The sequence below is a fragment of the Cibotium barometz genome, chromosome 42 (assembly GCF_041138505.1).
Source record: "Cibotium barometz isolate CiBa-2024 chromosome 42, ASM4113850v1, whole genome shotgun sequence".
Classification (NCBI taxonomy): Eukaryota; Viridiplantae; Streptophyta; class Polypodiopsida; order Cyatheales; family Cibotiaceae; genus Cibotium; species Cibotium barometz.
This window is the reverse complement of record NC_141087.1, coordinates 12,078,919-12,106,649: the sequence shown is the minus strand read 5'-3', so window position 1 is coordinate 12,106,649 and position 27,731 is coordinate 12,078,919. Positions and strand designations below refer to the sequence as shown.

At 36.8% G+C, this 27,731-nt stretch overlaps 1 protein-coding gene across 1 annotated transcript; it reads right to left on the bottom strand.

The window, feature by feature from the left end:
* Positions 1-340: 340 nt before the first annotated feature.
* LOC147614168 (protein neprosin-like) lies at positions 341-7,185 on the bottom strand. Its single transcript, XM_086780707.1, has 8 exons — positions 6,152-7,185; positions 5,459-5,545; positions 5,068-5,322; positions 2,388-2,552; positions 2,037-2,090; positions 1,806-1,952; positions 1,293-1,526; positions 341-748 (listed from the first exon to the last, which is right to left on the bottom strand). Exons 1-8 carry the CDS (start codon positions 6,377-6,379, stop codon positions 596-598), a joined length of 1,323 nt encoding a protein of 440 aa, XP_086636833.1. The 5' UTR covers positions 6,380-7,185; the 3' UTR covers positions 341-595.
* Positions 7,186-27,731: the final 20,546 nt, after the last annotated feature.

Sequence of the window (27,731 nt, the reverse complement as noted above, 5' to 3'; positions counted from 1 at the left end):
TTAGAGATGCTAGTCCAAGGTTTTGTTCTCTTCTCTAATTCTTTAAGTCTATGACTGCCAAAGAATTCACAATCTATTTATGTGTAATATACATTTGAGTACACACCATGCTCTCTAGGATGAATATGTGAACATTTCTTCACTACTAAATGAAATTGAAGGTGCTTTTAGATTGCATCTTACAAATATAAGTGTATGAAAGCTACCTTATAATTATAATATTTATTCTCTCTCTCTCACTAAATTATGGGGTGAGTGAAAGCACTAAGAAAAAATTGAAAGGAGGAATTCATGGTTATAATATTTATATTAAGAAGAGGAGAGGGTTTGAACAAGCCACCTTGTAATAATAATGATCTTTCATAATTATACTAATAAAGGTCAAGCATAAAAAGTCTTTATCATCTAGGTATGAGTTAGACTTTTACACCCTTCTTTTTGGAGCTTAAAACTAAAAATGTAAGTTTGTGACTTTGTGAGAACATATACAATTGTACTTTTCAATAAAACATTAGGAGTGAAAAGAAAGCTAATGGAAGAGTAGGAGTGAGAATAAAATAAAAAATATTGATTTGTGAGAACTTTACTATCTATGTCAAGGACATGAGGGATTTCTGCCAGGTCCACCATAATAAAAGAAGTTCCCCCAATTACTATTATAGAATGAGCGAATGTTGTAGCAAGATGGTTGATCGGCGCTTGTGGAAAGTGTAGATATGGTTTCAAGCTCATTGTTCGAATTCACCACCTACAATGATGCATGAGAAACACCACATGAGAAAAATTACATTTCACAATTTATATATAGTAAAATCTAGTGCTCCCTAATATAATTTTGAGCCTTTACGTTAATATAAATAATTATGTTGTAAAACAATTACATCACTTAAAAAAAGTAAATGTTAAAACCTAACTCTACCTTTTTAAAGGTGCTTATTTTCTACCCTCTAGCTTGCCTACACGTCTCAGCAAAAGCATCTAAAAATAAAATATTAAAACTAGTAGTATTTTTGCTCTTACTTTCCAATTTCAAATAATTCAAAGGCTTAACCTACTTGCTAGTTATGAGATGCTAAGTCCAAAGCACAAACAAGACTTACTAAAGATACATTATACATTGATGCATGTCAATGAACAACATTAAAAGGAAGCCTTTATTTATAACAAATGTTCCCCCCCAAATGAGATAACATTTATTTTTGAAAGCACTCATGCTTATGGTTATTAACATGTTTTCTTAACATTATAATTAAATGACCCAAGAATTGAATACTTAGGGGATGAGAAAAAACCTCAATGTTGCGAAAATAACTTGCACCACCAAAGCCATCTTGGGCAAATCGACCACTTCCCATGTGGGTTCCTGTATGTCTCCTTGGAAGTGAAGGCGTTGTTGCTTGTGCTACCTCACCTCCCCACTCTACCACTGTTGCCTTTTTCCCTAGATGTGTAAAAAGCTTTGCTGGCCAATAGCCCACCAAGACCTTGTCTCCAAACTCCATCCACCAATCTCCCATCATTGGATCCTACAACTTCTTATTTTAGTGTTGTTGTTGTTGTTGTTGTTGTTATGTGTGTGTGTGTGTGTGTGTGTGTGTGTGTGGGAGAGGGAAAGAGATTGAATTTTTAAATTTGAAGTTTTGAACTTTCTTAGAAGATTCAAAAATTTGTAACATCAAAAAGAAAAAGGGAGGGAAAAAGGTAAGGATCTTGATGTTATATAAAGCACCACAATTAAAAAAGAAGTAAAATTGAACAAAATTGTGAAGAATGAGGGTACTACTAAACCATGGCTAATTAATTACCTTCCAAATCAGGATTTTGATGTCATATTGAGCTGATCGGTAGGAGGACCAAGGGGAGATGGCAGCGCCCATGGCGATCTCGTTGCTGGTCTGCACAAAGCCTGCGCACAGCAAGTTGTAGCAGCCTGTTTGCTGATATGCATCAGCCTGAAAACACAGTAATCTCAGATCATTATTCACTAATTACTGTCAAAACATCTCATCAAAAATGTTAATCCAGGCGCATTATACCGTCCAATAAATGAAAAATCTTGGGCGATTGTCTCCATAGAGTTCTGGGCTAACCTGCAGCTCGGATTAATATAGATTGTATGTTAGAGCGCTAATCTCTTGAAGGACTAAATTAAACTTAGACTGATTAGTTCCTCGCTTGAATTATATCTCAGATTAGTGCGTAGATTAGTATTAATTATGTCTGAGAGTTGAAATCCCTACTTTAATCAGCTTACTTTAATCCCGTGATTAATCTCTAAGGCAACTCCCTTATTGCTGTGTTGAGATGATTAGGGTTTATTATGTTTGCTTTCACAATGAATTATGAGATTAACGTGTGTAGATTAAGGAGAGGTTAATTAATCTTACTTGCCAGCCTGCTTCAATTGTGTTTAAGTCGCCATCAAATGAGCCTGAGAGTATCCACATCTGAGACAAGCTGAACTCTGATGGATCCTCTACCCATGGATCCCACACATTGAGGGTGGCTGTGCTCCCATAGAACTCCTCTCCAGACACATAGGCAATGGCATGCTGCAGATAATCACATATGATTAAGAGTGTGACTTGATTATCCTTGTGCTAATTCATGTGCCATAAACCTCAATCGATCATTAATGTGACATTTGGTTAATGCTGGATTAGAGCTATAATTTGAGTAATCTTGTACTAATTAATTAGGCAATGGCATGCTTCAAATCATCACATTTTGATGGTATGATTTGATTGATCTTGTGGTTCTTAATGTGCTATTAGTAATTGATTGATGGCCTTGGCATGTTGCAAAGTATACCATTTAATTTATGATATAGTTTGAGGTTTTTTTTTTAAAAAAGAAACCCCTCCCCCTCACACCACAAGCAGTGATAAGCAAGGGGGTGGGAACAATAGTTGGGTGGATAAGGTGGCACATTTTGTGCTCTCGGCGGTGGGTTCGCCACCCCTCCCCCTCACACCGCAAGCAGTTATAAGGAAGGGGATGGGAACAATAGCTAGGTGGATAAGGTGGCATATTTTCTCCTCCCAGCGGCGGGTCCGGCCCACCCCTCCCCCTTAAACCACAAGTAGTGAAAAAATATTGTCTTGTACTCCTTGCAAAGAAGAAAAGGTGTTCAACAACATCGTGTCCACCAACCTAATCATCTAGGTTTGAACCTAGGCAATTGTTTAGAGAATACCATGGGGACTTTATTGATTTAATTCATTAATTTGGGGACATTAAAAGAAGAAAAATTAAAACGCGTACACACCACTATCTATATCATATTACGCCAAGTGGTCAACGAGGCTCAAACGTAGGACATCATGCTAGATTACCAAACACCATATCTAATAGTGCTAACGTTTGTTGGTGAATTCGAGTAACCTTGTGGAGGCTTGAACATACAACATCATGCTAGATTACCAAACACTATATCCAATAGAGCTAATGTTTGTTGATGAATTCGAGTAATCTTATACTAAAGCAGTGCTAAAAACCTTAATTAATCACTTTGAGTACATTTGAGACTCTAGTCAGTGAATCAATTGATTTTCTTAACAATTTAGACTACATATCACACTAATGTTGAGTGACTCAAAAATCAACATTTGCATCAACATTGAGTGCAATTGGGAGGTGGGAACAATGGCACGGTGGTTAAGGCGGTGCCCTTCTCCTCCCAAGGGGTGTGCTAGATTCTCACCTACCCCTACTCATTACTCTAGAAAGCGATGAAAGAGTGTGTGTTTCTCCTTCATAAAAAAATATATTGGTTCTCATTTGAGCCTCTCTTTCTCAAACTAAATTATGTAACAACTTTTGAAAGCAACTATCAAACTTATATGTATACATTGCATGTGCAATTGGGCCTTGTAGGAGTCTATGTTTATATGCAAAGGGACGACAATGATACCACACTTTGCACCAACTATCAAGCTTCAATATCCATCAGCTTTTAGTGCACTATGAAACCACACTTTCACCATCTACCAAACATCAATTTACATCTGTTGCTTTTAGTGCAATTGGGCTGTAATAAAGCTACACTTTGCATCATCAATAGCTACACTTTGCATCATCAATAGCTTTAAGGGCAGTTGGTCAAAGTAGATACACCACCATGTGGGCCATAAATCATCCAATGGATCACTTTTGGGTGCAATTAATGCACTACATTATACACACAACACACATACAAAATAGCAATCTCTCTCTCTCTCGCTCACACACACACACACACACACACACACAAAATAGCAATCTCTCTCTCTCTCTCTCTCTCTCTCTCACACACACACACACACACACACACGAGAGAATGTGTGACACATCTCTCTCTCTCTCTCTCTCTCTCTCTCACACACACACAAACACACAACCCCACACACGAGAGAATGTGTGACATGTCTCTCTCTCTCTCTCTCTCTCTCTCTCTCTCTTCTCTCTTGCTAATGTGTTTTATGTGAGTCTCTATTCTCTATCGCTAATGTGTTTATGTGAGAAACATTCATTCTCTCTCTCTCTCTCTCTCTCTCTCTCTCTCTCTCTCTATATATATATATATATATATATATATATATATATGCCAATGTGTTTATGTGAGAGTCTCTATTCTTTCTCGCTAATGTGTTTATATGTGAGAAACATTCTCTAATGTGTTGATGTGAGAGAGAGGTGACACACATTCTCGTGTGTGTGTGAGAGAGAGAGAGAGAGAGAGGAAGATTGCTATTTTTTTGTGTGTGAGAAAGAGAAACATCACACATTCTCTCTCTCTATCTCTCTCTCTCTCTCTCTCTTTCGTGTGCGTGTGCGTGTGCGTGTGCATGAGAGTGAGAGAGAGAGAGAGCTTGCTATGTGTGTGTGAGAGAGAGAGAGAGAAGAGAGAGACTTCTCGCTAGTTATGTGAGAAACATTCTCTAATGTGTTTATTATGTGAGAGATGTGTCGCATTCTCTGGTGTGTGTGTGTGTGCGCGTGCGTGCGTGTGTGAGTGAGAGTGAGAGAGTAGAGAGAGAGAGAGAGTGAGTGAGAGAGTAGAGAGAGAGAGAGAGAGAGCGCACTCACATCATGGGCACTGGCAGAGGGCTCATCTCTAGCTGTAACTGGTTTTTGAAACCTTCTGATTTGGGCACTAGACTTCTGCCCAAATCTCTCAAGCGAGGAAGCTCTCTCCAGATCTGCAGATGATGTCCTCCTGATGGGCACTGTCCCTTGTGGGCACCCTCCACTCTGCTTCCACACTTGATGAATTGCCCCTCTTGTTGTGTTCCTTAATCTCTCATTACCACTTCTATAATGAGGCCTTGCAGTGGGATAGGCCTGCATATTAACACCAAAATTATGGCCAAAAAGCATAATTAAGGAAAATTGAAGCCTTGAACAAAGCCACATTTGGCATTTATGGGCTAATTAGCATTAAGGTTTAATTCTCTTTTTGTCAGAAAAAAATACATACCTTAATCTTGTGGCCTTTCAGCTTTGGATGGTCTAGCGCAGGCTGCTTATCAATGGGCACGCAATCAATAGTGTCTCCATCTGTGCTCTGCAATATTTCTCATAAAATCAGGCAATAAAAAATAAAACCTTAAAAACAAATCAAGCCATCCACTCAAAAAGAGAAGAAGAACACACACACACACACACACACACACACAATATTACTGTCTTTTCTTTAGTTTAATCTATGTGCTCGAGTGACACATTTATGCTAATTTTTTTCTTTGATTCATACCAATTTACAGCATCAAATTCTTATTTTCTAATTTTCAAGCGCAATGAAATCATACAGTTTCACTAGTTTGATGAAGTATTCAAAATACACTCTCTTTTGCAAATTCCATGCTTATTTTCCAATTTTTAAGTTAATTACTTTCAGTGAAATCATACACAGCATGGATTTTCACTAGTTTGATGAAGTATTCAAAATACACTCTCTTTTGCAAATTCCATGCTTATTTTCTAATTTTCAAGCTAATTACTTGCAATGAAATCATACATAGCATGGATTATCACTAGTTTGATGAAGCATTCAAAACTTTTGCAAATTCCATGCTTATTTTCTAATTTTCAATCTAATTACTTGCAATGAAATCATACATAGCATGGATTTCCACTAGTTTGATGAAGTATTGAGAGTGTATTGGAAGACCTGGATGCTCTTGATGGCAGGCTTGTTCACTTCAGAAAGCTTTCTATGGACACTACCTTGCTGTTCAGTGGGTGATGCTCTCTGTGGGAGGCCAAAATTGGTGGGTGAATCCCTAAGGTTTATGTGATGATTTTTCAAACCATAACTCACATGAGGGAGGCAAAGGAGGGCCAAAAACCATGCAATAATTAAGCTAAGGTGGCAGTGCTTAGGAAGGTTGCATGCCATTCTTGCAACTCTATGTGATTATATGAAAGCTAGCAGGTGCATGTTGTTTCAAGTGTGCAAAAGGAGGGGTAGTTTGGGAGGGAAATAACACCCCAAACAACCTCAAAAATATGTGATGATTGGTGAGACAATGAGTAGTTTGAGGAGGCAACAGTACTCTTTTGGACCACCCAAAAAGGGTACTTCTCAAAACAGCAATGAGTGTATATTCAGGAAAGTGTTAATAATGGGATTAGAGAGAAGGGGTTATATGAATCCAGATGTGTACTAACTGGATCACAGAAGGGGGTTAATTTAGTCCAAAAATGTAATTGGGAAAGGGTGATAATCAGATCAAGAAGGGGGGTTAATGTAGTCCAAAAATGTAATGAATTGGGCAGAAAAGGGGGTGATATTGGGATGGGGAAGGGGTTAAGAAGGTGATAATGGGATTAAAAAATGGGTTAAGATGATGCAAAGGTGATGGAGGGAGGCAGGGGATGATGACAAAGTAGCTGATGGGAGGGAGGATAAGGCTTTGTTTGCTTCTATGTTGGATGGATATATGGGAAAGGGAGAGATGAACAGCTTGTGCGACTGCAACTATAACTACTAACAGCAAGCAGTATAGGAGGAGAAGTAGCCTGAGGCCACGAGTTGCAGAGCAATAGCAGTAGTACACAAGCAAAGCAAATCTTTGCTTCAAAAGATGTGCACCCCCTCCTTACACAGACAGGCTCACAGAGCAGACCCCCCCAAAAAAAAGAAAACGAAAAAAGAAAAAAAAAAGCTCACAGAGTACCTGCCCTGGCTCCCCATCTTTAACCAAAGAGTGATATATATTATTCCATGATAATTTTATATAAAATAATATTGTCTAGACTAAACAAGATAATAGAGTACCATTGAATGACTATATATGCTCTAGATAATAGTGTGTATATGCATACGTATATATATATATATATATATATGTATTACACACACATTTATACATACACATACATGCTTACATATATACATACATACATACATATATGTATGTATGTAATAGTGTACATGAATGTACATAATACATATGTATATATGTATCACAAGCATACTTACACAAGTGTGTATGTGTGTGTGTGTGTATATATGTGTGTGTGTATGTATATGTGTGTGTGTGTGTGTGTATATGTATATGTGTGTGTGTGTGTGTGTGTGTGTGTGTGTGTGTGTGTGTGTGTGTGTGTGTACATGTGTGTATTTATATATGTGTGTGTGTATATATATATATGTATGTTTGTATGTATGCATGTATGTATGTATGTATGTATGTATGTAGTGTGTCTGTGTGTATATAAGTAATTACACATACATATTTATGTATATAACAGACACACATATATTTATATGTATATCCACGTGTGTGCAATATATTTATAAATATAAATATATAAATACACACATATATTTTCTATATATATATGTGTGTGTGTGTATATGTATGTGTAATGTAAATATAAATATAAATATAAATATTTAATTATATATACATGCATATATGATATTAAACAATTTCACTCATTACACACACACACACACACACACATACGCTGAGTGGAATTACTTAGTATTACCAAAATTAGATGAAACAATCTATTATTCTAATGACAAAAATGATCAAGATCCTAAAAAGAAGAAGCTTGTCATTGTTGTGCATAGTCTTATCGAATAACAAAAAAAAAACACATTTGAGTTTCCATTATTTGAAAAAGCAAAAAAATTATGTACCATCCCATATCTGAGTAGTACACCAACTATTGAAAATATCAAGAATATTCAAGGTGGCAATTTGGCATATATTGATTTAATAATAAAAGCTTGGCTATGAACTTTTCTTTATGCAAAAGGTGATGGATTCTCATGTGCAATGATGGCTTTTATAGGAGCGTGCTTTCTCTGTATACTCCCCTCCCTATTGGCAAAGATTTGTACTTGTAAGGGAACCTTGCCTTGGGAAAAGCCAATCTTGGAAGTGCCTAACTTGATGCTTAATACTTCAAGATCACGATTAACTTCTAGAATTGACAAAACCCTATAACTTGCATGCTTTAATGATTGTGTTTGATTGATGATTATGCATCATTAGTTTGTTTAAAAACAAGATCATGATTAACTTCTAGAGTTGACAAAACCTTATAACTTGCATGATTTAATGATTGCGTTATGCATCATTATGAAGGAATAAGGTGGAATCAAGATTTGGTGATCTTCATGAGTGCACATGCAAAACCTACACTTGTATGAGTAAGTTTTAAAGGTCTTCATTCCACATACTTCCAATATCATAACATTTTTGAGCGCTTAATTTATGTTCTAGGAATGTGCTATTTTTACCAATTAAGACCTAATTGTAAATAGTTATAAATGGCTAGAAAAAATAGTGTTGGGATTAGTATTGATATCCTAATCTTTTATATGGGTATTGATCATTGTTGCCACACTATTCACTATGATGTTAAGCATTTAATTTAAGCCAAATTAGGCATGATTGACTTTAAGATACATATATATATATATAAAAGAATTATATTATTGATGAAAATCGCATGAGAATCTCTACTCATAATTTGCTAACTTTTGAAACATTCACCACCAACACCTTGGTAGTGGGTGGGGATAATATCCGGGTGGTAAAGGTGGCACCCTTCTCCTCCTGGGATGTGGGTTCAATTCTGGTCACCCCTCCCCTTCACTCCTTAAAGGGGTAAAAGAGTGTATTCCTCCTTTGAAAAACACACACACACACACATTGGTAAAAAGATTCTCAAAAGTCTTGATACCATAATGCTGCAAAAAGAGTGAATTAGCAAGCATTCTCTCTCTCTCTCTCTCTCTCTCTCTCTCTCTCTCTCTTATGTTTCATCACTTGTGTGACTTATCATTACCTACTAATTACTTGGGTTCTCAAAACGTGATTTGTTTGTTTTTCAACATATACTTGGAGGAGTTATTATGCCGTAGCCTATAGGTTACACATAATGCTAGTTAGAAATTAAATATGCCATGCTTTGAATTATTAAATTTATAATATAATAGCTCAAAATATACTTGGAATAGTTATTATGCCTAGCCTATAGACTAGGCATAATGCTAGTAAGAAATTAAATATGTCATGCTTTGAATTATTGAATTTATTATATAATAGCTCAAAATATGATTTTTCTAGCATGATTCATTTGTCTTGTTTTTTTTCCTCATGGTTTCCCAGCTTCATATATTATGTCCTCAAGGAAGAAGGTAATGTTATGGTTAGCATTAGAGATATTAAATTTTTTTTGTAACCAGTGAAAAAAAAGAATAACTTGAAGCTCAGTCGGTTTTCTTATTAAAAAATGCAAAGATTAACCAGTTTTATAACTAAATTTCAAAAATTTGAACCTTTGAATTCAAGGCTAGGCAGAATTACATCCGATTTTTCTCAATGTGGACCGTGAAAATTACACTAAAGGATGGTTTTTTTCGCCAGTTGTTGTGGTTCCACATACAAGATCCAAACTAATAATTATTATTATTACAGTAGCAATTAAAATAGACTTTGGAAATAGTTTCTTCAATATATATATATATATATTAAAGCACATGTACTAGAAACCCAAAAGCATGAAAAGCATTGGCAACATATTTACATACTTGGATAATATCAAATACTTTTTTTCCATTATGGCATTTTGACTTGAGAAAAAGGTGCTTGTGCATGTCTCCTTTTACAAGGTCAAGTAATAAATAAAAAATTAAATACGAAATGTGACTGGGAACACCATTTTCAAAAAAAAATATTAGGGGGGGACAAGTGTACTCTCCAAAGGACTGTAACAGTTGCTTTTTTTTTCTTTTCTTTTTCCCACTCCTTTTTCTTTTTGGGCGTGCCCACCCACACACACTCCACTGAGAGGCCACTTTAAGAAAAACGTCAAGCTCAAGCTTCCCCCCCCCCCCCCCCCCCCACACACACACACACACACACTCCCCCACCTCATGTGCTTGTAAACATCAGCTTTCCACTCAGCCAGGTAGCTCCACCAACCCAAAAATTCTCTCTGCATGTGAGACTGTCTTTTGCATGCTTTTTTTTAAACCCTACCTTGGCTTAAGACGAGCTGCAGCTTTTCTGGCTTGCCAGGACTGTAAAACCTTCTAAACAAAATGTATATGCGCTGTACCATAGAATATATAGCACATTTCATTATTTAATACATTGGATATATATATATATATATATATATATATATATATTGTAAATTGGAGATGATTTGATAATTCAATTTAATTGGGACTATCGCCTGGCGGGATGGAGAGGGTGTCCTAGGTTTGCACGGTTGTAACGCGCGTGTGAGAGAGAGAGAGAGAGAGGGAGAGGCTAACGCGCGTGTGTGAGAGAGAGGGGCTCCCGCACGTGTGTGTGTGTGCGCGCGCACGTGTCTGTTTGCACATCCCTTCTGTCAAAACCACCACCCGTTACCGCTTTCACATTCATGTGAAATTAACTTCCCTTTTGTCAACCACTACCAACCCCCCTTTTTTTCACACCCCAACCGCTATTAAAAACGCAATCACTACCACGGCCCACTTCACACTCAACCTCCCTCTCCTAGTGCAATCATTTCGATGACCCACTTCACACTCAACTTCTCTCCCATAGTGGTTCAACCTTTTTGCACTCCACTACAAGTCTACATGTAGAGTTCCACTCCTATCTCTTGCACTTCTATGTAGTCCTCCGCCATATACGTCATATGACGACATCTGATGACATTGAAATCAAGTTTGCCTTTTGGAAGGCACCCTTTCCCTTCAAAACTGATGGGAAGGAGTAAAAATCAAATGTTTGCGAGGTTTCACATGCATTTTATAACCGGCTTGTGATAATTTTACAAGTACTCGACGATCAAAATGCTAAAAAAACAAGCATGATGACTTGTAAAAAAATCAAGCTTGATTTAAAGACTGACGTCTCTCTCTCTCTCTCTCTCTCTCTCTCTCTCTCTCTCTTTGATCGGTGGTTAGTTGGGTTGGGAACTACCGGGCTAACTCCTCATATAGGGGGCCTTATAAAAAATAGAGCACATCATATGTGACACATAGTGAACAACACAAGGGTGGAGTATTAAGCAAATGCTTTTCCAATAGTAAGTGCCTTTCCATTTTCCCTTAATTCAAGTTTTTCATCGCGTAATTTCTATGTTTTTGAGCTTTTGAGTTTGTGTAATTTCTACTGTTTTAAGTTTGAGGTATCTTAAGAACTATACCATTAATTTTTAACTAAGCATAAATAATGCATTACTTAGGTCAATAAATAGGCTAGAAGTAGAGGATTCTAAAAATAAACAAAACTAAAAAAATTAAAGGACCAAGAGTAATTACGAACAAAGAGTTGTGATTAAGGGAAAAACTAACAAAATTTGATCTCTGTTTGTCTGGGTACATAATTCACTTTTCCTTGGATGGAAGTATTAGCAAGTGGGTCTACAAATTGAAGCACAACTCGCATGGAAGTATTAGCAAGTACAAGGCAAGATTAGTTCCCAACGGTTATGCTCAGAACTACAACATTGATTATGAGGAGACATTCAGCCCCATTACCAAGATGGCAACTGTGAGATCTATGATTGCGGTGTCTATGTCAAAAGCCTAGGTTTTACATCATATGGATGTAAAGAATGTGTTCTTGTATGGTGAGTTACAAGAAGAAGTATATTTGGAACAACCACTTGGTTATGAGGATTTGAGTCACCTAGATTATGTGTGCAGGCTATGTAAAGCCTTGTATGGATTGAGGTAGGCACTGAAAGCATGGCATGATAGGATTACACAATATCTTATCACCATTCGGGTTGACCAATGCCCATCATTCACTCTATGTGTGTGAAAGAGTGATAGGGGATTGTAAAGGGTCTCCTCAAGAAGAAGTTTAACATGAAGTATTTGGGTGAGATGAGATACTTTCTTGGCATTGAGGTCATTAGGATGCCTGAGGGTATATAGCTGTCTCACAAAGACAGTATGCATTGGACATGTTGTCCAAATACGGTATGGCCGGCTCTATAAGACCATTTTTGTACCATTGGATTAGAATGGCAAGCTGAGTGCAAACACAAGTGAGATTTTGGAGAATGCCACTATGTATGGGGAGATAGTGACAACTTGATCTACATGACAATCACTAGGCTAGACATGAACTACACAGTTAGGTTGGTGAGCCAATTTATGCAGGTTCCTCGAAAGACATATTGGGATAGTGTGAGGTACACACTATACTACGTGAGGTCCATAGTGTATTATGGTCTCTTCTACAAGGTTATATATGGATACACTGATGTAGATTAGGCTAGTAGCATCTTGGATAGAAGATCTACTAGTAGCTGGTTTATGTTTTCCTTTTGTAGTGGTGCTATTACATGGAGGAGCAAGAAGCAACCAATGATTTCCTTTTGTAGCTGGTTTATGTTTTCCTTTTGTAGTGGTGCTATTACATGGAGGAGCAAGAAGCAACCAACGATTTCCTTGTTAAGTATAGAGGCAGATTATAGGGGTACTGTGATGGTGGCAGCCTGTGAGGTAGCTTGGTTGCATAAGCTACTTAGAGATTTGAGGTTGCATGTGGACAGGCAAGTTACCACATATTGTGACAACCTTGCATGTGGACAGGCAAGTTACCATCTATTGTGACAACCTTAGTAACATAAAATTGGCTAGGGACCTAGTGTTTCATGTTCAGACCAAACATATAGAGGTCCAAATGTTATCAGTTCATCAGAGAGAAGATCTTGGTAGGAGATGTTGATCTCGTGTATGTTAGCACAGAGGAGCAGGTGGTTGACATTTTCACCAAGGCCTTAGGAGTAGAGAAGCTTTTTAGATTTCTCACTACTATGCTTGGAGTCTTGGAGCTGGAGTTAAGCTTGAAAGGGAGTCTTGAGATGTCAAGATCAACACGATCTGACACTCGTGATATGCCTGGGGGGTGACTGTTCCACATTTAGACCACTGACATGTTTTGTAGTTAACATAACGGATCTTTGTTAGTGATTCTATTGTTAGACTACACTTGCGTAGTCCCAACCAAGTTATGGCATACTTATATTACCAGCTTACCTACATAGCATGTTCACATTATTGACTACTTATACACAGTACTCTAGTACTTATGTTGGGTTTTCACTTATCTTTTGTAGCCTGCTTTTGAGAGAAAGAAGAAGAAGAAAATTTCAGCCTTCCATCTTTGTGTATGTCTTATCTATTATTATGGGAGTGTGTGTGTGCTTGCAAGAGCTCAATCTCTCTCTCTTGCCCCATTCTTTTCACTCTATCCGCTACACTCTGTAAATCATCAATCATTTCAAAACACAACATTATTGTACATTAAAAGATGAACTTGTAATCTTTGGTTGCATTGGACTTTTCATAATGCATATCATATTCATAAATTTTCTAGCATGCTTCTAATGCCGACACATAACACACCTCTAGGTACTGGGTGGTTGATCTCATCCATCACAAGATTAGTTGAAGTTTGTAGTTCTCCTTGCCTTTCTACACGACTTACCATCTGTATCATAATTGTTGCTCTGTTATGACCCTTGTATGTATATTTATACAAATACTTAGTTGTGATTTTGGAGGATATTTGAATGTTGATGTGCGCCTTGTACTTCATGGAGAGGAAATGATAGGTAGAAAAGGTGGATGTAGATGTAGGTTACATTGTACAACCTATATATTGAGTTCTAAATGAATAATACGAGATTTTTCGTATATTCATGTATATTATCATGAATAATGTTTAAATTTCTCTTCTTTTTTATTGAAAGCTTTTTGTTTGGAAGCTTTACAATCAATTTTTTTTTCGATCGAAAGGCTTCCGATTGAGAATCTTTTGATAGAAAAAAACCTATATATATGACGTTGAAAGCCTTTCGGTTGAATTGCATTCGACTATTAGCATCGTAGAGCTATATAGAGAGTGGTATAGCATTTATAGAGTTCCATTGTGCATGACCGAGACGTGTAATTTTTTACCTTTGTGCATGTGCTTATGTGTGTGTGTTTACGTATATAGTTCTATATCTGTGTGTTTGCGTATATGGTTCTCTATGATCATCGTGGGTCACTTATGTGGACCAATTGTGTGCACTTAGGAGCTTATGTGTATATGTATTATGGTTCTCTATGACTACCCTGGTCACGTATGTGAACCAGGTGTGTATATGTGTTGTGGTTCTCTGTAACTATCCTGCTCACGTATGTAGAGACCAAGTGTGTGCACTTTGAACCTTGTGTATATATGTTGTGGTTCTCTGTGCTATCCTGCTCACGTATGTAGACCAGGTGTGTGCACTTTGAACCTTGTATGTATGCATGCATATATGTATGTCGTGGTTCTCTGTGACCACCTTGGTCACGTATGTGGGCCATGTGTGTGTACTTTGAACCTTGGGTATATGTATGTGTGTTATTTATTTAATTATTTTATCATATTTTTAAAATAAGTTTTATTAAAACTTTAGTTGTTTATGATGATAATGATGTGAAATTTTATCAATATACTTTTTTATGTACTTAATTTTTAAATATAATGTTTAGATTAAAATATCTTTAAATTTAAAATTTACTTAAGTTAATGTAAGATATTTATTTTTTAAATGTACGTGAAAATAAGTTGGTTGTGCACACACTGGCACCTTGGGGTGGTTATTAACACAGTAACTCGTTTGATTATTATGTGTTTGTGTTTAAGCTAAGTCTATGCACACTGATCACATGTCAATCACTTGTGTGATGACCACTCTAGCTACGTTTAATTTATTTTCTTTGAATTAGTTGTGCACATTCTGGCCTTGTATATGGACTATTTGTGAACACTCTAATTCTATCAATTTGTTTTACTTTGCCTAGATATGTGTACTTTGATCATGCAGTTGGGTTTTTGTGAACACTCTAGTCATTTTTGCTTGTTTTATTAAAACTAGTTGTAAGCACACTAGTTATGTATGTGAGCTAGTTATGAACACTAGTTATGTATGTGAGCTAGTTATGAGCACTAGTTATGTATGTGAGCTAGTTATGAACACTCTAGTCTTATCACATTTGCTATTAGAGCAATAGTTGTGCACACTCTAGTCATGTATATATGGGCGAATCGTTGTGAACACTTTAACTCTTATCTCATATGCTTGATGCCATGATCCGAAACACATTTTAACTATGTATATAATAATTGTTTCTCACCAAAACAATATATACATTCAATTAGGGAAATTCTAAGTGCTTTGTTTGATAGAGTAAACCTCGCACATCATGTATGCTTGAAGTCATGATCCAAAGCACATAATTTAAGTATGCTTATAGCTAATGTTTCTCATCTAAAACAATCTATAAATCTGGATTGTTCACTTTCTAAGTGCTTTGTTTGATAAAGCCACCCTCACTCACATGTATGGACACATCCTAGATGAGATCGATGTTATTTTATATTAGCTACAAAAGTATATGGTTTATGTTTTATTACTTACTTTCAATTTTTATAACAACATTCTTAGAGTGTTATTCAATCAATTGAATTTTCAAGTGTGAAGTTAATTTTAACGCATGTAAATCCATTAATTTATCATAAGTAACATGTGAAGCAAGCTTGTAACACATGAAAAATTACTTCTAATCTATCCTAAGCAAGATGAAAAGTGTGAAGCAAGCTTCGTACACATGCAAAATTACTTCTAACCTATCCCCTGTGTACACATGTGTGTGCCTGCACGCGCGCGCGTGCGCACGCGTGCGCGCGCGCGCGCGTGTGTGTGTGTGTGTGTGTGTGTGAGAGAGAGAGAGAGAGAGAGAGAGAGAGAGAGAGAGAGAGAGAGAGAGAGAGAGAGAGAGAGAGAGAGAATGAATAACTTTAGGTTTATATTATTTTAAAAGGGAGAAATCCTTGGTCACTACCTAATACTAAGGTGGGTGCCTTTAAAATTTTGAATAGAATTATACACACACAGACATGTGCATGCACACACACACACACACACACACACACACACACACACACACACACACACACACATCACATGTCTTCAAATTGAGTTGAACTTGGCATGCTTGTGGGCCATGATGAGAAAAAGATATGTACAAAGTTGGATCCAAAGGCTGAAAATGTGTGTTCATTGTTGGTTACTCCCTTGAGCAAAAAGGGTACAGATGTTACAATCCTATCACACGTGAGATGAGGGTGAGGAGTAATGTTGTCTTTGATGAGATGAGTAGTTGGTTGGTATGATGCTATAAAAGAATCAATTGGGACTAATACACAGGAGCACATGGTTCTACAGAATATAGGTCAACAATCATAGTCATTGAGTGAACTGAGAGAGTCCTCTAGTAAGTGGTTCTATAGAATATAGGTTAGTAATCATAGTCATTAAGTCAATTGAGAGAGTCCTCTAGTAGTGGGTATATTGATAGATCATGAAGTGGTAAAACTGCATCAAAAGATTAGCCCTACAGGTACAATAAGTCTTTCACATAAAGGTAAAGAGAAGGTTGATGAGTCTCTTGGTATGCTTGATATGTCAGCAAGCCATTTATATCTTGATGGAGATTCTAGTGGCTTAGAGAAGAGCCTTAATGAGGAGTTTGGGACTCTAGCTACTATTAGGACACTTGGTGCAAGGAAGGCTAAGGTAGCCATAAGGACACCAAGGATAGATCTAGGACCATGCAGGTCGAATAAGGTCAAAAATCCTATTCAAAGATTAATATATGATGGCTATGTAGCTCATCATTATTTATACATGGTAAAGGTTGTGTAGGAGGTTGAATCCACATGTTTTGAGGATGTTGTTGGGCATGTACATTGGGAGAAAGCCACAGATGAAGAAATGGCTGCATTGAATACAAATAAGACATGGGAATTGGTGCCTTTACCTAAGGGTAAAAAGGCTAATGGATGTAAGTGGGTCTACAAAGTGAAGCACAACTCGCATGTGGAAGTATTAGCAAGTGGGTCTACAAAGTGAAGCACAACTCGCATGGAAGTATTAGCAAGTGCAAGTCAAGATTAGTCGCCAAAGAATATGCTTAGAACTACAACATTGATTATGAGGAGGCATTCAGCCCCACTACCAAGATGGCAACTATGACATCTATGATTGCGGTGTCTACATCAAAAGCCTAGTTTTTACATCATATGGATGTAAAGAATGTGTTCTTGTATGGTGAGTTACAAGAAGAAGTATATTTGGAACAACCACTTGGTTATGAGGATTTGAGTCACCTAGATTATGTGTGCAGGCTATGTAAATCCTTGTATGGATTGAGGTAGGCACTGAAAGCATGGTATGATAGGATTACACAATATTTTATCACCATTAGCTTTGATGCTAATCATTCACTCTATGTGCGAAAGAGTGATAGGGGATTGTGGCCATCACCATCTATGTAGATGACTTGATTGTTGGGGATGACAATTAAGAGGAAGTTGATAATGTAAAGGGTCTCCTCAAGAAGAAGTTTAACATGAAGGATTTGGGTGAGTTGAGATACTTTCTTGGCATTGAGGTCATTAGGATGCCTGAGGGTATATAGCTGTCTCACAAAGACAGTATGCATTGGACATGTTGTCCAAATATGGTATGGCCGGCTCTACAAGACCATTTTTGTACCATTGGATTAGAATGGCAAGCTGAGTGCAAACACAAGTGAGATTTTGGAGAATGCCACTATGTATAGGGAGATAGTGACAACTTGATCTACATGACAATCACTAGACTAGACACAGTTAGGTTGGTGAGCCAATTTATGCAGGTTCCTCGAAAGACATATTTGGATAGTGTGAGGTGCACACTATACTACGTGAGGTCCATAGTGTATTATGGTCTCTTCTACAAGGCTGGTATATGGATACACTGATGTAGATTGGGCTAGTAGCATCTTGGATAGAAGATCTACTAGTAGCTGGTTTATGTTTTCCTTTTGGAGTGGTGCTATTACATGGAGGAGCAAGAAGCAACAACCGATTTCTTTGTTAAGTATAGAGGCAGATTATAGGGGTACTGTGATGGTGGCAGCCTGTGAGGTAGCTTGGTTGCATAAGCTACTTAGAGATTTGAGGTTGCATGTGGACAGGCAAGTTACCACATATTGTGACAACCTTGCATGGTAACTTGCATGTGGACAAGCAAGTTACCATCTATTGTGACAACCTTAGTAACATAAAATTGGCTAGGAACGTAGTGTTTCATGTTCAGACCAAACATATAGAGGTCCAAATGTTATCAGTTCATCAAAGAAAAGATCTTGGTAGGAGATGTTGATCTCGTGTATGTTAGCATAGAGGAGCGGGTGGTTGACATTTTCACCAAGGCCTAGGAGTAGAGAAGCTTTTTAGATTTCTCACTACTATGCTTGGAGTCTTGGAGCTGGAGTTAAGCTTGAAAGGGAGTCTTGAGATGTCAAGCTCAACACGATCTGACACTCATGACATGCCTGGGGGGTGACTGTTCCCCACATTTAGACCACTGACATGTTTTGTAGTTGGCATAACGGATCTTTGTTAGTGATTCTATTGCTAGACTACACTTGCGTAGTCCCAACCAAATTATAGCATACTTATATTGCCAGCTTACCTACATAGCATGTTCACATTATTGACTACTTATACACAGTACTCTAGTACTTATGTTGGGTTTTCACTTATCTTTTGTAGCCTGCTTTTGAGAGAAAGAAGAAGAAGGAAATTTCAGCCTTCCATCTTTGTGTATGTCTTATCTATTATTATGGGAGTGTGTGTGTGCTTGCAAGAGCTCAATCTCTCTCTCTTGCCCCATTCTTTTCACTCTATCCGCTACACTCTGTAAATCATCATCATTTCAAAACACAACATTATTGTACATCAAAAGATGAACTTGTAATCTTTGGTTGCATTGGATTTTTCATAATGCATATCATATTCATAAATTTTCTAGCATGCTTCTAATGCCGACACATAACACACCTCTAAGTACTGGTGGGTGGTTGATGTCATCCATCACAAGATTAGTTGAAGTTTGTAGTTCTCCTTGCCTTTCTACATGACTTACCATCTGTATCCTAATTGTTGCTTTGTTATGACCCTTGTATGTATATCTATACAAATAATTAGTTGTGATTTTGGAGTATATTTGAATGTTGATGTGTGCCTTGTACTTCATGGAGAGGAAATGATAAAATGGCACAATCCAAAAATTATATTCCACATCTCATTTCACTTGTATGTCTTCTCACAATCTGATGGATGTAAATAGGATAGCCATCACTATCCACCGCATGTGGTAGATTGAGAGAAGGTACCTAGATAATGATGATTTCATTTCCCATTAACCATGCAAGGAGTAATGGAATTTAGTGCATCGCATGGACCATGAAAATTACACTATATAATAATCTTATGTAACTCAAGAAAAACTTATGGAATTGGAAAGCAAAAAATTTCTTTTCATGTGCCATGAGATTGATGTAATTCACTTTTCCTTGGATGGAAACTTGACTAAATGTACATTTAGAGTCTTAACCTTAAGCATGTATAATGAAAGTCTTGGTATGGATTGGGTCTGCAAAACCAAAATGATATTCATTGTCATAAAGGGACCACCTCCTTCTCAGATCTTCATAGGAACAAGGTGCTAAAGAGGATTGGAGTTACTGAAACTCATATCCTATAACTTGTTAAGGCATTAAAGTTATTGAAGAGAAGCTGGAATAAGCAAGCAATTTATGTTGTGACGTTTAATCATGCAGCTTAATCATGCAGCAAAGATTCAGATACAAGGGAATCAGAATGTTTAAGTGAGTATGCTGACATATTTCATGAAGATTTGACTAAAATGTCCCCAACTTCTGAGGTTGATCATGCAGCTTAATCATGCAGCAAAGATTTAGATACAAGGGAATCAGAATGTTTAAGTGAGTATGCTGACATATTTCATGAAGATTTGACTAAAATGTCCCCAACTTGTGAGGTTGATCATGAGATAGAATTGATTCCTAGAGCCAAAATATATTATACGATGGATGTTCTAAAATAAATTGAACTTAAAGAGAAATTGAGGCAACTTTTAGAGCAAGGATTCGTTCAACCTAGTGTATCCCCTTGGGGGTGCAGTAGTTCTTTTCCAAAAGAAGGATGGGGCTCTGCGATTATACATTGATTATCATGGGTTGAGTTAGCTTATTATTATATCAAATCAGTATTAAGGAGAATGATATTTCCATGACAACTTTCAATACCCGGTATGGACATTATAAATTCATAGTAATTATCGTGGGTTGAATTAGCTTATTATTAAGAATTAGGATCATATTCCAAAGATAGATAAGCTATTAGACCATTTGCATAAAGCCTAGATATTCACAAAGATTGATTTAAAGTCCTGATATTATCAAATCAATATTAAGGAGCAGGATATTTCCAAGGTGACTTTCAATACCCGGTATGGACATTTATGAGCTCATAGTAGTAATGCCATTCAGAGTGATGAATGACCTTATTGCCTTTAATCGATTTGATGCAAGAAATTTTCAAAGAGCATGTGGATGATTTTGTCTTCTTTGATGATATTCTGGGTTACTCCAAGAATGCTTTTTGCCAAGTTTTCCAACCAAATTGAATATTTAGAGTTCATAGTATTGAAAGATAGTAAATCAGCTAATTGCACAAAATTGCAAGCTGCAATCAATTGGTCGGAATCAAAGATAGTAAAGGAAGTTAGAGGATTCCTATGATTGACAGGGTGGTATCGAATTTTTATTCCCCAATATGCCAAGATAGCCTCTCCATTTGACAACACTTCTTAAGATGGATATTCCATTTCGTTGGTCTATGATGTGCCAAAGTGCTTTTGATAAGTTGAAGGCTACCTTGGTAACTAATCTAGAAGCCCTTTGAAGTTATTATTGATGCTAGTGGATTGGCTTATAGGAGGAATTCTAATATAGGAAGGACATCCCATAGCTTATGAGTCTCCAAAATTATGACCTCATAAAAGGAAAAGGAACATGCTATTCATGATCACTTACTCTAGTGCATGTCCAGAAGCTTTGGTGACATTATCTTCTTAGAAATTTTTTAAAACCTTGATCATAAGAGTTTAAAGTTAATTTTCACCCCATGAATGATATTAACATGAGGTAGAAAAGGTGGATGTAGATGTAGGTTACATTGTACAACCTATATATTGAGTTCTAAATGAATAATACAAGATTTTTCGTATATTCATGTATATTATCATGAATAATGTTTAAATTTCTCTTCTTTTTTATTGAAAGCTTTTTGTTTGGAAGCTTTACAATCATTTTTTTTTCGATCGAAAGGCTTCTGATTGAGAATCTTTCGATAGAAAAAAAACCTATATATATGACGTTGAAAGCCTTTCGGTTGAATTGCATTCGACTATTAGAGTCGTAGACATAGAGAGTGGTATAGCATTTATAGAGTTCCATTGTGCATGACTGAGACGTGTAATTTTTTACCTTTGTGCATGTGCTTATGTGTGTGTGTTTACGTATATAGTTCTATATCTGTGTGTTTACGTATATGGTTCTCTATGATCATCCTCCTGGGTCACTTATGTGGACCAATTGTGTGCACTTAGGAGCTTATGTGTATATGTATTATGGTTCTCTATGACTACCCTGGTCACGTATGTGAACCAGGTGTGTATATGTGTTGTGGTTCTCTGTAACTATCCTGCTCACGTATGTAGAGACCAAGTGTGTGCACTTTGAACCTTGTGTATATATGTTGTGGTTCTCTGTGCTATCCTGCTCACGTATGTAGACCAGGTGTGTGCACTTTGAACCTTGTATGTATGCATGCATATATGTATGTCGTGGTTCTCTGTGACCACCTTGGTCACGTATGTGGGCCATGTGTGTGTACTTTGAACCTTGGGTATATGTATGTGTGTTATTTATTTAATTATTTTACCATATTTTTAAAATAAGTTTTATTAAAACTTTAGTTGCTTATGATGATAATGCTGTGAAATTTTATTAATATACTTTTTTATGTACTTAATTTTTAAATATAATGTTTAGATTAAAATATCTTTAAATTTAAAATTTACTTAAGTTAATGTAAGATATTTATTTTTTAAATGTACGTGAAAATAAGCTGGTTGTGCACACACTGGCACCTTGGGGTGGTTGTTAACATAGTAACTCGTTTGATTATTATGTGTTTGTGTTTAAGCTAAGTCTATGCACACTGGTGGTTGTTAACATAGTAACTCGTTTGATTATTATGTGTTTGTGTTTAAGCTAAGTCTATGCACACTGATCACATGTCAATCACTTGTGATGACCACTCTAGCTACGTTTAATCTATTTTTTTTGAATTAGTTATGCACATTCTGGCCTTGTATATGGACTATTTGTGAACACTCTAATTCTATCAATTTGTTTTACTTTGACTAGATATGTGTATTTTGATCATGCACTTGGGTTTTTGTGAACACTCTAGTCATTTCCGTTTGTTTTATAGTTGTAAGCACACTAGTTATGTATGTGAGCTAGTTATGAACACTAGTTATGTATGTGAGCTAGTTATGAACACTCTAGTCTTATCACATTTGCTATTAGAGCAATAGTTGTGCACACTCTAGTCATGTATATGGGCGAATTGTTGTGAACACTTTAACTCTTATCTCATATGCTTGATGTCATGATCCGAAACACATTTTAACTATGTATATAATAATTGTTTCTCACCAAAACAATATATACATTCAATTAGGGAAATTCTGAGTGCTTTGTTTGATAGAGTAAACCTCGCACATCATGTATGCTTGAAGTCATGATGCAAAGCACATAATTTAAGTATGCTTATAGCTAATGATTCTCATCTAAAACAATCTATAAATTTGGATTGTTCACTTTCTAAGTGCTTTGTTTGATAAAGCCACCAACATTCACTTACCATGTATTTTAACATGTACGAACACATCTTGGATGAGATCGATGTTATTTTATATTAACTACAAAAGTATATGGTTTATGTTTTATTACTTACTTTCAATTTTTATAACAACATTCTTAGAGTGTTATTCAATCAATTGAATTTTCAAGTGTGAAGTTAATTTTAACACATGTAAATCCATTAATTTATCATAAGTAACATGTGAAGCAAGCTTGCAACACATGAAAAATTACTTCTAATCTATCCTAACCAAGATGACAAGTGTGAAGCAAGCTTCGTACACATGCAAAATTACTTCTAACCTATCCCCTGTGTACACATGTGTGTGTGTGTGTGTGCATGCATGTGTGTGTGTGTGTGAGAGAGAGAGAGAGAGAGAGAGAGAGAGAGAGAGAGAGAGAGAGAGAGAGAGAGAGATAGAATGAATAACTTTATGTTTATATTATTTTAAAAGGGAAAAATCCTTGGTCACTACCTAATACTAAGGTGGGTGCCTATAAAATTTTGAATAGAATTATACACACATAGACACGCGCATGCACACACACACACACACACACACACATCACATGTCTTCAAATTGAGTTGAACTTGGCATGCTTGTGGGCCATGATGAGAAAAAGATATGTACAAAGTTGGATCCAAAGGCTGAAAATGTGTGTTCATTGTTGGTTACTCCCTTGAGAAAAAAGGGTACAGATGTTACAATCCTATCACACGTGAGATGAGGGTCAGGAGTAATGTTGTCTTTGATGAGATGAGTAGTTGGTTGGTATGATGCTATAAAAGAATCAATTGGGAATAATACGCAGGAGCACATGGTTCTATAGAATATAGGTCAACAATCATAGTCATTGAGTGAAATGAGAGAGTCCTCTAGTAAGTGGTTCTACAGAATATAGGTCAACAATCATAGTCATTGAGTGAAATGAGAGAGTCCTCTAGTAAGTGGTTCTACAGAATATAGGTTAGTAATCATAATCATTAGGTCGATTGAGAGAGTCCTCGAGTAGTGGATATATTGATAGATCATGAAGTGGTAGAACTGCATCAAAAGATCAACCCTACAGGTACAATAAGTCTTTCACATAAAGGTAAAGAGAAGGTTGATGAGTCTCTTGGTATGCTTGATATGTCAGCAAGCCATTTATATCTTGATGGAGATTCTAGTGGCTTAGAGAAGAGCCTTAATGAGGAGTTTGGGACTCTAGCTATCAGGACACCTGGTGCAAGGAAGGCTAAGGTAGCCATAAGGACACTAAGGATAGATCTAGGACCATGCAGGTCGAATAAGGTCAAAAATCCTATTTAAAGATTAATATATGATGGCTATGTAGCTCATCATTATTTATACATGGTAAAGGTTGTGTAGGAGGTTGAATCCACATGTTTTGAGGATGTTATTGGGCATGTACATTGGGAGAAAGCCACAGATGAAGAAATGGCTGCATTATTGAATGCAAATAAGACATGGGAATTGGTGCCTTTACCTGAGGGTAAAAAGGCTAATGGATGTAAGTGGGTCTACAAAGTGAAGCACAACTCGCATGGAAGTATTAGCAAGTGGGTCTACAAAGTGAAGCACAACTCGCATGGAGTATTAGTAAGTGCAAGGCAAGATTAGTCACCAAAGAATATGCTCAGAACTACAACATTGATTATGAGGAGACATTCAGCCCCATTACCAAGATGGCAACCGTGAGATCTATGATTGCGGTGTCTACGTCAAAAGCCTAGGTTTTACATCATATGGATGTAAAGAATGTGTTCTTGTATGGTGAGTTACAAGAAGAAGTATATTTGGAACAACCACTTGGTTATGAGGATTTGAGTCACCTAGATTATGTGTGCAGGCTATGTAAAGCCTTGTATGGATTGAGGCAAGACTGAAATCATGGCATGATAGGATTACACAATGTCTTATCACCATTAGCTTTGATGCTGATCATTCACTCTATGTGCGAAAGAGTGATAGGGGATTGTGGTCATCACCATCTATGTGGATGACTTGATTATTGGGGAGGATGACAATGAAGAGGAAGTTGATAATGTAAAGAGTCTCCTTAAGAAGAAGTTTAACATGAAGGATTTGAGTGAGCTAAGATACTTTCTTGGCATTGAGGTCATTAGGATGCCTGAGGGTATATAGCTGTCTCACAAAGACAGCTATATACTTTCTTGGCATTGAGGTCATTAGGATGCCTGAGGGTATATAGCTGTCTCACAAAGACAGTATGCATTGGACATGTTGGCCAAATATGGTATGGCCGGCTCTATAAGACCATTTTTGTACCATTGGATTAGAATGGCAAGCTGAGTGCAAACACAAGTGAGATTTTGGAGAATGCCACTATGTATGGGAAGATAGTGACAACTTGATTTACATGACAATCACTAGGCTAGACATGAACTACCATTAGGGAAAAAGGGAGCTCATTTTGGGGCCCTGTAAGAAATTCACTATTTTTATATTTATTTCTCTCCTAAAAGACCTCAAAAATAGTAAAATACAGAAATGTGGCTTAGAACTGTCAGTAAGGACTACCAAACTGTCAGTTCAGAAAGGAATAAGATAATCTTTTATCTAACTAACACGATTTTGCATTAAATATCTCCTTAGTTTTTTTTCCCGAAGATTCCGCATCTCTTTTGACGACGTGTGCAGGCCTCTCATTAAAGAATCCATCACTGAACTTAATGATTGCATGGATACCGCCACACTTCCATAATTCATGTTACAAAAATACTATGAGATTGACAAGCAAACTTTGCAACCTCAGAAGCACAAAAAATGGCCCGATACTAGTGAGTCACAATCTCAGAAGAAGCGATTACACCATCTTCACATCGACTTAGAAGAACAATATGCTCCAGCACAAAAAAGACGAAAGGATACGGTGCTGAATGCTCAACAATGGGAAAATATGAGAAGAGAAGGGCTTCAACATATTGACTTATGGTGCGATGGAAGCATATATCCAAAATGTCTAGTAAAAAATCTACACCTCCATTTGTCAATCCAACCACACTACTGAGGTTTGCGGGCGATGGACAAAATGGACTTCTTGGTTATATTTCAGCGCAGTCTGCATTTACAGAAATATATAAAATGATGTACCTACAAGAAAAGGGGGCCAGGATGCAAGAGATAGGCGCCATTCGTGCAAAATTGGAGCAGCTTTGCAGAATGAAATTGAGGAGCATTCAAAGAGTAAAAAAGAGTTGACAAGAGCAAGAAAGAAGAGAACCGTGCTTGGAGACAGACAATGAAGTAGGAAGATTAAAAACATTGCAAATTTGAAGGCTGGGACTGGTGGATGCAAGCGAAGAATTCAGGAAGCAAGGCTAGTTTGAAATTTTTCATTTTTTATACTAAAAAAGGCTCTCAAATGACTATATCTATTTTGTCCATTAACGCAAAACAAGAATGGAGGTGTTGAATAATATAGGCATATTGTGTTGTTACTATAGGAAACTATTGGAGCCTGCAAAAGAAAATATGGATCCCAACCTTCTTCCTGTTAAACAAATGAAAGGATTGCTTTCTTGTGGTGTAGCAAAAGGTTTGATTGAAGAAAAAAATACAAAACAATCAAACGCAATGTTGTAGAGGACTTTATATCCAATAATCAAGTTGATGGCACTACAATCCAAGAGGCTCTTGATGTTAGTGGAGTTAGCAGGAAGGGATATAGTTCGATTTTCCATGTGATATCCTCAACTTTGAGAGATCAAAGGATTAAACGAGTTTTACTGCCAAATCCAGCAACCGTGTGGAGGATAAGAGGTCATTTGAATGAAAGTATAGATGAGTTTATTGGGCAATATATCCATATTGAAGAAATATTTTATGGTGGTAAAGGAACCACTGTGTATGACCCTTGGAATAATATATTTGTAGATCTACAACAACTTCAAAGAAGAATGGTCGAGTTTTATGGAATAACATGTGAGGAGTGCAAAGGCATTTTGAAATTTGTTATCAAACTGGATGAGTGTGAGGTTGTAAAGGAAAAGAAAATGGAAAGGATTACTATTACATTGATGAATGGAGCACTTGATACATCATTGACTAAAGCGAGTTCGAAGTATTTTAGTGTGCAGTCGGAGAAACACATATGGTGGTTAGGCTCGATCCAGGTATGATCATTTTTTGTTTCGTACTTGATTTTAGTCATTGTTTTCAAATCTTTTATAGTAAGACTTTTGTTTTCTATAATCACATGTGAAGACAGAAGACCATGAAACACTAGATTGGGTGTTTCACCACATGGAAATACCAAGAATAATTAAAAGACAAGTGCAAGGAGAGAATCTCCATGTTGCAGGAAAAGGTGATTTTCAAGTAGAGTGGCACATGGCGGGGGATCTTAAAACACTTAAGTG

Excerpts from the sequence above, each read along its gene's own strand:
- LOC147614168 (XM_086780707.1), bottom strand. The coding sequence starts at position 6,379 with ATGGCATGCAACCTTCCTAAGCACTGCCACCTTAGCTTAATTATTGCA. Across the intron at positions 5,323-5,458 it reads TGAAAGGCCACAAGATTAAG|GCCTATCCCACTGCAAGGCC; the intron begins GTATGTATTTTT and ends GTTAATATGCAG. Across the intron at positions 2,091-2,387 it reads CAATTGAAGCAGGCTGGCAA|GTTAGCCCAGAACTCTATGG; the intron begins GTAAGATTAATT and ends TCCGAGCTGCAG.